Raw genomic sequence first — 13223 nt, 5'->3', positions numbered from 1 at the left:
AAAAAAAAAAAAAAAAAGACTATGGCAATACAATTGCTTGCCCAAGCATGGTGTTCCCCTTCATCCTCCTGGCTTCTGGTGGCTTCTGTGCTCTGCACATTGGTGGTATGGATTAGTTGGCTGCAGTCTATCTCTCTCATTTTATATCACGTACATTCGAAAGTTATATGGAGTTTTGATTTTTATGGTGACTCCCTGAGGTCTACCTTATTTACCCTATATTAAAAAACACTCTCTCTCTCTCTCTCTCTCTCTCTATATATATATATATATATATATATATATATATATATATATATATATATATATATCACCCACAGTTTACTTTTTTATGCCTTACAGAATTTATATTTATACTAATATGTAATTTCCCTATTTATTAGATTTAGTGTTTATTGTTTGTTCCCTCCTTTGCCCAACTAGAATGTAAACTCAAGAGTATGAGGACCTTTGTTTTGTTCACTGCAACATCCTAAACATTTAGCACTGAGGTAGTGAGCGATTAGTAAACAGAGAATGAATGCTTCTCATTAAAATCAAACTTTGATCAAGTCCGATTAGAAAGCAATCCACATTGCTGGTTTTAGAACTAGATACATTCGCTTTTAAAGTTTTTTTTTCCCCTCAAATTTTGAAATGAGTAGATATAGTGTAAAAATCGTCCATGCCTTACCTTGAAAGCCATTTTTAAAATCCGCTCCATTCAGTAAGAGAACTGGAGTGTATTCACTGTAGCCACCTACATAAAACTGACTGAAGACATTGAGACCAACCAGTTTTCCTGGGGAGATGATGGATTTATTTTTATGATCATCTACCTTCAAGAAAAAGAAATTCAAAACTTATTAAAAAAGGAATTAATTCCCCTGGGTGAACTGTTAAGATACTCTTTTTATTTCCCATTAACTTGGCATGAAAAATTTATAAAGACCTGAATTTTGAAGAAATACAAAACACTTCACAACTCAGCTGTCTGCTTCTCTGCTGGTGTCTGTTACCACGGATATATTAATATAGCAGTCATGGTTTTGCATTTCAATCAAAATCAGTTTTTCAAAGATTAGGAGCTGGCATCCTGCTGGCCCTCCTCCATCTAGCCTGGCCTCCCTCTCCCCATCCATTCTCAATAGTTGTATTGAGTCATTTATCAAAAAATAGAAATCAGCCATGATACCCAACCCCCTCTTCTTAAATTTCTCAGTAGTTCTCCTCCATAGCTCCCTGGATAAAAATCTGAACTTCTTAGCATGACATCTAAGTCCTTTGATGGCATAGACCTTGTCTCCCTCTAAACACATCTCTGGCTTCCCTTCACCCGAAAGCCACACTGACCTATTATATTTGCATTCCTTAAGACCATAGCTTTCTTTTTCTGAACTTCTATTTATTGGCAGTTATGCTGAAGCATCGCTTTTTTGGAGAAGCATTTCCTGAACCCTCTTTCTCACCTTATTTTTGTTAGTCAGTCCCCTTATGTATCCCCGTACCGCTTAATTGCAATCATCCCTCTAAGCCCTCCATTTTGCACACTAGTCTGTGAACTTGGTGGGGGCAGGCGGCATGGCCTATCAACTCTGGACCTCTGCACGAATCCGACAATAGAGCAGTACTCGGAAGTCTGTGGGGCAGATGAAGGGATGACTCCTTACCTTCAGCCAGCCCATTTGGAAGAGCCTCCCCAGATGGACGGTGTGGATCTCAAGGCTCAGATCCAGAGGGTCACTGGTGATACTTGCAATGCCAGACCCCAGGTTGTAACTGTACACCACGCTGCCATTGCGCAAGCCCACTGCCAGGAAGTCGTCGCCGTTCACCCCTGGAATGAGAAGGTGCATGCTCACTGACAGGAAACTTGGGAGCCCCGTCAGCTTCGTTTCACTGTCTGCTCCTGAGTTACAGACCAGCACACTAAGTTATAACAGACATCCAGCCTCTCATCAGCACTCAGGTATGTGTGTAATTGGGGACTATTATTCACATCCACAGAAACTGAGCTCTATGAGTTTTTCTTTGAAACCATGAGGGTTCTGGTCAACCCGGGGAAATGATTAATACCTACAAAGTTGGAATTAAAAGCTCGTTTTTTCTTGCTTGAATGAAATTCAGTGTGTTCTTTACAATAAGTAGAACTTTACAATGGCGTAGAACTCCTCTGGTAGTTAACGAGATTCAAACGATTTAGATAACCCTGCATGGGCTTTGAAGTCCTCTCTATGATTTGAGAAGAGTATAGAGAAGATTTATTTCTATAGTTGCTCAGGGTATGTTATCCTTGATCTATTACAAAAGCTCTTGGCCAGTCCCTCCTGACTAGTTAAAGGTGGTTGTTTCTGTGTTTCCTCTTCTTTAGCTCCTTCCATTAGCCCAGGGCCACCCACGCAGCACAGCAAATTGCAGGGCCCCAAGCACTCAGGAAACAGCTAATACAGAGCTATGAGAAAAGGACAGGTGGCTGGGAAAGACCTAGCACCAGGCACTGAGGGAATGTCTTGGAGTGGGTTTGGTGGCACTAAGACTGTCTGGGATTGAAGGTGATGTAAGATCTGGCATGTGGGCAGGATATACTTAGGTCAAGGCAGAGCTAGAGCTAGGGGGAGGCAAGAGGCATATCAACAGGGAGGGGGGACCCCCAAACATCACCCAGTTTCTAAAAGCTGTGTTTGTGGAGCTTAACACTGAGGCTTGCAGGTAGGGAACTGAGGCAAGGGCTTCTGCTTGGAAGAAGAATGAAGGAGCCCACAGAAGTAAGAGGTTTAATCATTGGGCAAACAGCAGAAATGAGCCCTTGGACATGGACAAAATTTGTTATCATGCACAGCCTCCCTTCCTGCACTTCTAAGAGTGACTCCCTTGGCTTCTGTTGTTAGGCTGATCAAGGTAAAGGAGAAAAAGATCTGCAGAGATGGGACTTCCAGATAGTGTAGGGAGGTGGGCTTCCTAAAGCACTGGAGAGCAGAAAACAGATATATTATTTAGAGTTGCTTGAATTCTGTCTCTGTCATTCTAATGGCTCTGCCATGGGCCCTTTGTTGGGTTGTTTTGGAAGCTTCTTCAGTGAGTTCAACAGGCAGCTATGGTGAGAGCCACTGTATTAAATGCCATACCAATGACTAAGCATGTATAGCAAACGTCTCTCTCTCTCTGGTGATTTCTTCCCACCTGCAATGTTGCAGCAGGTTAGCCGGATTGTTTATTGAAAATATAAAAAACTCCCAGGAGAAAACACAGATTCAGAAAGGCAGTTGGGCAGAAAGAGAAAAACCACCACTGGAGATGGGAGACAGTCTCTCAGGCAGCTGTTGAGATATAGAAGTCATAGGGAGAAAGAGCTGGAGAGGGAGAATTGCGAGATTTTTTTTCTGAGGGTTGTGAATGGGGATCTTTTTGAGACAATCTAGTGGGCATTATGAATTGTCTTTCAAATTGTCTAGGATGGTTGGAATGGAGACAGTATCTGCCGACTGAACTGTAAGGCGGTGGGAGAGCAGATTTATTTGAGCTGTACCCTTCCTTCCTATCTACCTTGTTGCCATCCCTTCTCCCTCCAGTTCCTGAGAGCCTGTTTCATGCCAGGAACAACATTATCTTCAAGGTTCTCACAGCCTGGTTGGGAGGAGACGGGAAGTTTTTCTCAATGCCATGGGGAGCAGAGAAGTGGTAGGCAGGGGCGGTTCTTAAGATGGAGTGAGGAGAGGGTTAGGAAATTCAAAAGGAGGTGATGTTTGAATTGGCTTCTTAGCTAACCCATTTAACCACAAACCAAAAAAGAATTCGATAGGTAGATGAGGAAAGGGGAAGTGCTGAAGGGGGCTGTTCAAAGCAGAGGGAAATACACTGCAAAAACTCAGTAGGAGCAGAGAACGTGGGGTACTTATAGAACTGGTGTAATCTAGGTCGAGCTGCCATTCCGTGTGTGGTGGAAAGAGCTCTACCTTTAAGGGCCTAATATGCCACAATAAAAGATTTAAATATTAATATTTTGCTGGAGACTCTCAGGAGCCATGAAAGGATTTTGAATAAGAGAATTATGTTAGGTGTGGATTTTAGAAGGATCTCATAGCACTGTTGAGGGCAGAACATAGAGACAGATGAGGAGTCTCACTGGAAGGTCACTCATGTGACTCAGCAAAGAGTAAGGCCTTACTAAATCAAGGCAGTGACAGAGGGGACAGAGGAAAGTGGAGGCATTTGTGCATGATTTGGAAGAACAGATCAATTTGAAGTAGAGTTGAGGAAGAGGGAGGGTTCGAAGGTGGGTTTGAAGGAGCTGGTTTAAAGAGCTGTGGAAAGCAGGGTCCGTCATGGGCTGGGTGCCTAGGACAGGAGCGATCTGGGGAAAGAGGCTGACGTCAGTGTACAGATACTCCTGCCTATGGATACGTCCCAGAGCGTAGAAGTAGGGGTGCACTGAGAGGTGGGGGAAAGGAGAACCAGGGAGCCAATCACACTATCAAGCTAAGGAGAGCATCTTATTTACAAAACAAATAAAACACAGACTCATAGATACACAGAATAAACTGATGGTTGCCTGAGGTGGGGGTGGGTTGGGAAGCTGGGTGAAAAAGGTGAAAGGATTAAGAAGTACAAACTGGTAGTTACAAAATAGTCACAAGGATGTGAAGTACAGCATGGGAATATAGTCAATGATGTGGTAATATCTATGTATAACGCCAGGTGGGTACTAGACTAGTCAAGGGGATCACTCCTTAAATTATATAAATGTCTAACTACTATGCTGTACACCTGAAACTAATATAAAATAATATTAAATGTCAACTGTAACTGAAAAAGTAAATAGATCTTTTTAAAAAAGGAGAAATCACTGAAGAAAGGAAAAATGCTTTTAGTACCTTAAATGGCATTTTTTTCCCCTCTGCTTTTTGAACAAGGGACCCTGCATTTTCATTTTGCAATGGGGCCCACATGTTATATAGTCGTCCCTGAGGGGAGCCCTTTATTACCCTTCCTAAAGCAAACCAGGAGAGAAGAGCACAATGAAAACTAGATTGACCTACGCATCTGAGGCTGTTGGGGGGCTTCGTAGGTGGATGAGACATTGACACTTTGGGGCAGGAGATCTGCCTGAGGGTTTGTGGGTGATGCTGATGCCCACATGGAGCTCCCTGGGTCCACAGCCGGTAGGTGGCGGAGGCTGCATCTGAGACAGACAGCCTAACGGCAGAGCCTGTGCTCTTAACCACTGTCTGTGGAGCCGAGAAACACAGCAGGTCTGTGACTGGTGTTGTGTCACCGCCCACTACCAGCTCTCCTGAATGCTCGCCTCCGAGGACTAAGGCGGATAATAATATCTCTTAAGAGTGTTCTAAGGATTAAGTGACAATGTGAAGGTATCAGCACAGAGCTGACCTAGCACATGCTATGCACTCAATACATGCATGTTTTATTCCTATTCCGCTCAACTATGGCCTGACCTTAGCTGTGCATGTCCCATTTTCTTCCCCTCCTTCATTAATACAAAGCCTGGGAAGCAGGTATTTCTGGCCCCTGAGTTGGAGCACACATTTGCTCCCCGTTAACTTTTGGAGTAGAATTTTTCTTTCTTTTCTTCTTAAAACTATAGCCCTGCTTGATTCAATGCATTACTCTGATCCAACTAAACTAATTTGAAGGGTCAACCATGCAGGTGAAGTAAAGTGACTCAAAGTCATGGTTTGTTACTATCCATTTGTATATATGTCTTAAGTCACTATCCTGTAGTTTATTGTAAAGGGAATTTCTTGGCTTCACAGGTAATAATATAAGCAACGATATACTTCAAACAACGACTGATGCTATAGACTAATTTCATTCTTAAATTTAATGTTCCATTAGAACATTATTCTATGAGTAGCTTTGAAAAATATATGGGCAATACATATTTGTATTTTTACATTTGTCAGTTTCGCAAAGCAACAGATGATATTTGGCATTTACATTTTATACAGGGATTTTTGGTGATTGACACAGTGAAAATAATTGGAACTAAGCTCATTTGGCATGCAGGACACAAATCCACAGTGACACTTAGTGAAAGCAGGCTTAGGAAGATTTTTAAAGCAAGGGATACTTCTCGGACATTACTTAGGAGCTGGTGCTAAGAAGGAAGGATTTAGAGAGATTATGTTGTGCAAGTGATAAAGGGGAGGAAGAAAACAATAGGAGATGACAGATAAATATCAGTTAAGAGTAATGAGATCTAGGCAGTGAATAAAAATCCTTTCAGAATGTACAGAAAAACAAACTTGATCTGTCTTTGGCTAGAAGGACAAGTCTTAATTCCACAAAACAGGGAGCAATTCCGTAAATACTCTTAAACAGAGAGCTTTGAAGTGGGTGTGTTTTGGTGACTCATGTTTAGCATTATAATAACTCATAATGTTGGTTAGAGGAAATCTTGTGGCGGAAAGATGAGATGCTGTGGTCAGAATAGCATCTGGTCTCATAAAAAAACCGAGAGCAATGACTTAGCAACGGAAGCAGGAACTTGGTCTTGGTGAAGAGGCGGAGGGTGGCGATGGTAAAATCATAAAACATGGTGATGATAAACACCGTGAAAGATGCTGCTATGGATATCCTAGAAGGGAAGATGAAAGAGGCTGAGACAGAGTTTCCAGACCATTCTAAGCTGTCTCAGGTGGTTCTTAGAAGTGTGTGATGCAGTAGGGGTGGGTGGGTGGTGATAGTAATGGATCCTAAATATATAAAACCTTTGGAGAAAAAAGAAAACAAAATGTTTGCATCACAAGCATGTGATCATCATTAAGTTTATGGCATTTTGTTTCCTAAATTACTGAGAAGTGTTTGCTGGATTTTTTTTTCTTTGTGGCTCATTTTTAAACCTAAAGTTTTACTATTTATATCAGTGGTTCTCCAACATGGCTGGACCTTGTCAGTATAGCCTATGATTTAATTGGCAAATATGGACAAGAAGGAGAAATCAGTTATATAGGAGGAAGGAAGGGTATCAAAGGTTTCAGATAGTATGCCCAGGAGAAATCATGCAGGTCAGTTTGACCTGGGGGAAAAGGAGAGAAACAAAACGAAGAGAGAAAATAAGCAGAACTATGTAGCAACCTTATCATCTTATGGTAATTGCGATGGAGTTCTTATGAGAAACAAACACACATACAAATCAAGTAAAACTAATTATAGGTGGTCTAATTAGCTTCACCGTGAAGGAAAGCCTGGGGAAGAGTGGCTAGTGTTTTGAGCATGGAGTCACTCACTAACAAAGATCGCAAAAGGAAGATTAAGAATCATGTATCAAAGAATGAACTCAAGCCTGTGCAGTGGAGAGAATTTCTGGGCACACCCACTGATTCTGGTCAATGAATGTTGTAAACCACGAAGCTACCTGCACCTGTATGTGCTCTCACTTGGTCTGCTTGGAAGGACAGCTCAGAAGTCAGAACTACTGGGCTGGGAAGGGGCGGAAAGCTCACTTTCAGGACCCCTGCACAATGTTCAGAACCATTTTCAAGGCTGTTCCTTGAATTGTTGTGAAGGAACATTTTGAGAGTCTAAAACATTTATATAGACAATGCTGTGAAATCCTTCACCCTCCAGTTAAAGGTTAATATTGTGACTTTTTAACACCAGAGAAACATGATAATTCTTACTCAGCTGATCCAACGGTCTTTTAATTACAATAAAAAAAAGAAAGTAAACGTTTTGAAGTATTTCATTTAGAATGGAATTTCACTTTATTAGTAGAGAAAGAGTGGATGTGACTTGTTATTATATTTCTTCAAAGTATTCTTCCAATATGGTAAAGTATCATATGTTATATCTAGTTTACCCCACTAAAAATGATAATGGACTTGAAACCCACAGAGGTAAGCAAAGTCCCAGGTACTTCAAAGGCATGAGTGTTTAATCTTGGCCTTGCTAATGTAATTTCTGGCCACTCACTACCTTTTATCTATCTCTTTAGAAAATATGGTAATGAAAATACTAACTAAATAAATCATAGGATTGTGTCTGTCAATAAGTTAGAGTGTTTTAAAAGATCTTTCCATATGGATTCAGACATTCTAAGTGACACATGGATTTTTCCTCTCCCCTCTTCCTTTCCTGTCCTGAGTGAACGAACAGACATGGCAGGAGCCATGGGGCTGATGCTGTGACCTCCCAGTCTGATGAGCCTTGCTTGCTGAATGTCTCCTGATTGCTGGTGGGAGTTGCCTTCTGAAGGAACAAGTCCTTTTGGGCAGATTCAGTTGGTGGGTATATTTGACTAGTTCTAGGGCCTGTAAAGCTTTTAGATTTCTGAAAGACAGAAACTACTTTTTTATCAAATATTCTTGACATTGCAGTATGTGTACAATGATGCAGACACAGAGACACCAAGATAAACTTACCTGAGCTTTAGTTGAATATTCAAGTGGCTATGAGAAGGTATATTCAGTTTTTAGAAAGAAAGCTAAATTAGATGCAAATGAAGAGTTAGATAAGTGTGAATGATTTTAGGAAAATAATGAAAGAAATTTATGGAATTAGAATCAAAGCTAAAGTGATGCAAAGGAAAAAGTATCTAGGTTGATATGTGAGAAACAAGACCCCAAAGAATGGAATCTCACCTACCAGAACAATCCATACTGAGTGGCATGGGATTCTAGACACTGGAGCCATTTTTACCCAAATTCAGTGGTGGTCTCTGCTTTAGTGGGTGCTAAACTAAAATTAAGATGACTGGAGATTTTGAATGAACTTTTAAAAAGCATACAGTCTCTGTATATCCTGAGATCTGTATAGCTTCTAATCACAGTGGCAAACTTTCAGCTTCCTGTTCTGTTGTTGTGACTATTAAAATATGGATATTGCAGAGCTTTGAAGGCATCAGAACCACACACAGCCATGTCCATGGTGTTTCCTCATTAGCCACTGTGTACAATGGAGACCATATAGTGTCTACTTCAGGGGATTAAATCATTAAAACGTGGACCATGTAAACTGGCTACTGTTTGTGGCCAAATAAAGGTGCTGCCCTGACTTCCAGTTGTGCTAAGAAACAGACAGTGGGATGAGGGTGACTGTAACAACAAATGTGACGCTGTGCTCAGAGGACCTGAAAATGTGATAAAATGCGTTTCCTGGGGATACTGATGGCCCATATTTTTCTATGTCTTGAGCAAAAGGATCTGAGACTAGAAAGTGCAACATCTGGCTCTTTCTTGCTGTTTGCTGTCAGAGATGAGACCATGAAAACACGGACTGTAAGCACCAGTTTGTGGGTAAACTTGAATTTCCGTAAGATGGAACCACATGCTTACTGGAAATGTAGAACAAATAGTGAAAATGTGGGCTTGTAGTTGATTGATTTGTACTTGGCCCCTCCTCTTTTTTTGTCCTCTGGTTGTTCTTCTAAGACACCAAGGTCACACCCCATTGAACTATGGTTAAATGAATATTCCCCCTCCACATACGTTTTTAAAGGGGAGAGCTGGATGTATGAGAATCTACATATTTTTGTCATTTTTAACCCTGTTTGGGCACTGGTCAAATATGACAATTTTCATACATTTCTCAGTAAAGTGAATTACTTCTTGAACAATCTTAAGAATTCAAATTGTTTAATAACGTAGTCAATTTTGACGTTAAAGTCCAGGGTATTTAATTTCATGAAAACTAAGATTTGGTAGTTTGAGATTGTCAGGAAGAAATTTTCACAATTTCTAGGCATTGATGTGATTACAGGAGAAAATAATGAACATTTTTCTGCTGTAAAAAAATTGAATATGAGCGTACACTGTCAGTTATGTTTATAAAATGCCTCAGGACTGTGGAATTGGGAGACATGTTATATTAAGGAATTGGCTACAGCCTGCTCTCTCATTCATCAGGCAACTTCCTTCTGCCTGATCTGCACCGAGGCTCTATAAAAAACAGGCTGAGCTGATGGGTTTTTGTGACACTCCTCCCTTCATTTTTCTTGTTCTGTACTCGAGATGACATTCATTTCATTTTCTTCCACAGAAAAACATCAAGTTATATTTATGCACTCTTATTTCTGTTGCAGTTAATAACTAAGGGCTTGAAGTAAACAAGGAGTTATTTGGCATGAAATATGAGGTAACCTTTCCTAATTACCACAACACAGAAGACCTGCGTGCTGCTGACTGACAGAAAGCTATGCACGTAAAGTGCTGAGGCACATAGATCAAATACCCGGGAAGTTATGTATTCTTTTCCAAAAAATTCTATCACAGCATTATACTTTTTAAATACCATCTAATATTGAGATTTTAACTCACCTTTGAATGATGTAAACAATGATACATTCTCTCCTCCCCCCTTTATTTAGGTCCTAGCTTCTTGACTACAATCCAGATCAATCTATGCCTACGCAGTATTATGAGCTAACCAGGATAACCTCTGTCTACAGAGTCATTTAATTAGTTAAAGAATCAGTAAGCACGTAGTTATTGATTTCTCATACAGTACCCGCCATGGAAACAATGCAGTTGGGGATATGAAGGATATCGAAGGCATGGTTTGTCCAAAAGGAATGTGAGATCAACATTGCTGAGGGACGAGACTAAGATTATGAAATTGCTGCGATTCCAATGTTTAGTGTATACAATTCAATGAATTTTGACAGATATGTACAGTAGTGTGACCACCTCCACAATCAAGATGCAGAACACTTTTATTCCCCCCAAAAAGTAACCCCACATTCCCTTGCAGTGAATCCCCTACCCTAATCAGCACCAGGCAACATGGATCTGATTTCAGCTGCGGTAGTTTTGCCTTTTCTAGAAGTTCATATAATTAGAATTGCTTTGTATCTGGTTTGTATCGGGTTTCTTTCACTTAGCATAATGTTTTTGGGATTTATCAATGGCGTTACATGTATCTGCAGTTCCTTCCTTTTTATGGCATTAAAATGATTATTCAGTTGTTCCGGCACTATTTATTGAAAAGACCATTCTTTCCCCATTGTGTGGATATAGTTCAATTTGTTTAACCATTCATCGGACGATGAACATTTGGATTGTTTCCACTTTTTGGCTACTGTGAGTAAAGTTGCTATGAATATTCATGTACGGATCTTGTTTTATTTTCTTTCATAGGCTCTCATTTTCATTGAGAAAGTACTCGGCATTGCTAGTCATTAGTGAAATGCAAATTAAAACCTCAGTGAGATACCACTGCACCCTGGCATGGTTAAAAATGAAAAGACTGATAATACCAAGTGCTGGCAGGGATGTGGAATGACTGGGACTCTCATGCATTGCAAGTGCTAATGGAGAACAGTCTGGCCCTTTGGAACACTATTTGGCGGTTTCTTATAAAGCTAACCAATGCACTTCCATATGATCCAATAACCCTAGCTCTGAGTATTCTAATGTTTCTGATTTATGAAAATGGTCACTTCATATGATTCAAAGTAGTGATTGTGAAGGACCGAACAGTATATAATTAGATACCAAATTACAGGATGTAAGTTATAAGCTCTATATAGGCTTTGTGTAGTTAGGATATAAAGACACGAACGTGTCAGAGAACGTTGCACGAATGGGTCGCATGGAAGAGGTGAAGGGAACTGGAGCAGGCATTCCAGGCACGAGGAAGCTGTGAAGTGAGGTGACGGGTCTCAGATGGAAACGCTGGCTGCTTATAAAGCTGTTGAACTGGGGATGAGCCGGTCCCAGGCTGGAAGAGGGTGGGACTTGGAAAGCCAGCAGGGCTGCTGTAGCACTAAATGTTAAGGGTTGGTTGGATGGAAGGGAAAGGATGAGACACACACTAAAAGGCACACATTCCCTAACTGTTCCAGCTGGATGAGATTTCTACTTTCTGAATTCCATCTTTTCTATCACTTCCATACTTCTTTTCATCCAGTGTTGTCTATCCTCCAGATATGTATTAGACACTGTGATAAATGTTGTGTACCATGGTGTCTGACCTCTGGTTTAGTATTGTTAATTAACAAAATTTTAAGTACATATGTTGTGCCTCCCTAAATCGATTGTAAGTTGTAGTGTAACAGGGACCATAGATTTTTATATTAAATCTTTCAAAACCTGTAATAATTGTTTATATGTCACAGCCACTGTTGATATAAAAAAGAAAAGCCATGGTCTGGTTCTCAAAGAGATCTAGACATTTATAGTAAAATATGATAATTGTTACCAGCAAACTGCAGTGAGATTAATTCTTAAATTTTCTTAGACGTATTAAAGACTTCAAAAAAGATTGATCTTTGCAGCAGAGGCCTACACGATAGAAGTGTTTTAGAGGTACGAAGTGAAGTGTGGCTGGCTCAGGAAGAGGGGACAGTCTGTGCAAAAGCGGAGGACACAGCGACATGACAGAGGGTGTGCCCATGCACTAATCCTGCCGAGTGCAGAGTGGGTTGAAGGAACAAAGAGATTGTGCAAATAGACAGGGGCTGGATAAGCATCTGTGTAATTATGCAAAATATCGTAGGTAGTATGCTATGATACAGCATGTTGATTAGGCAGGATATGTTTGGACTTATGTGCTAGGTCTCCTCTGGCAAAATGGAGAACAGAGGGGAAAAGGGACATGACTGGTCAGGGACACTGGAACGGATGCTATTGCAATTGCAACAGGCTGTGACAGATAAGTGAGGAGAAAATACAAACCGTAATGGGGAGGTAAAGTGGACAGATATTGGTGTCTGATAGAATGAGGGGGTAAAATGGAGACAAGGCAAGGACCTCATCTGTCTTGTTTATAACTGTCTCTCCACCACCTTGAAGGATGTCTCATCTAGGCTCTCAGTGGATATTTGTCACAATGCGTAGAAGGGAGATAAGCAGGTGACTCCTGGGTTTCCGGCTGAAGCAGATTTGATGCCAATTGCTAACAGAATGTGTACAGGAGGGAACGATAACGTATTTGTCTGTGAACTGCTGAGCTTACAGGTGATTTCTAGCAGCGTAAAGCATAAGATGTACATTATAAGGGCATGGAGGGTAGGAAACGAGGAAGAGATAATGAGGGGAATACCAACTATGACTGCTGAAACATAGGAGGAGGATGAGGTGAGGTTAAAATCACAAATCAAGAGAGACACTGTCTGGACCGGCCGAGTGGCATATTGGTTAAGAACTGGCTTGGGATGCCAGAGGGCCCCGGTTCGGATCCCACATATGAAGGCCAGTGACACTGCCCTCTACAGCTAAGATGCTGAACAACAGCTCAACCTGGAGCTGGGCTGCTGTGAGTCGCTGGCGTCGGCGTGAGCGGCCAGC

At 41.0% G+C, this 13223-nt stretch overlaps 1 protein-coding gene across 1 annotated transcript in view; it reads right to left on the bottom strand.

The window, feature by feature from the left end:
* The window catches only part of LOC109393324 (protein eyes shut homolog), a 1090347-nt gene that overhangs the window by 41223 nt on the left and 1035901 nt on the right, over window positions 1–13223 (bottom strand). The window contains 2 exon segments of the mRNA XM_019662404.1: window positions 674–818; window positions 1650–1816. Coding sequence (XP_019517949.1) covers window positions 674–818; window positions 1650–1816 — 312 coding nt within the window.

This window comes from Hipposideros armiger, unplaced genomic scaffold (assembly GCF_001890085.2).
Source record: "Hipposideros armiger isolate ML-2016 unplaced genomic scaffold, ASM189008v1 scaffold_375, whole genome shotgun sequence".
NCBI classification, from domain to species: domain Eukaryota; kingdom Metazoa; phylum Chordata; class Mammalia; order Chiroptera; family Hipposideridae; genus Hipposideros; species Hipposideros armiger.
This window is presented reverse-complemented; position numbering and strand designations above follow the sequence as displayed.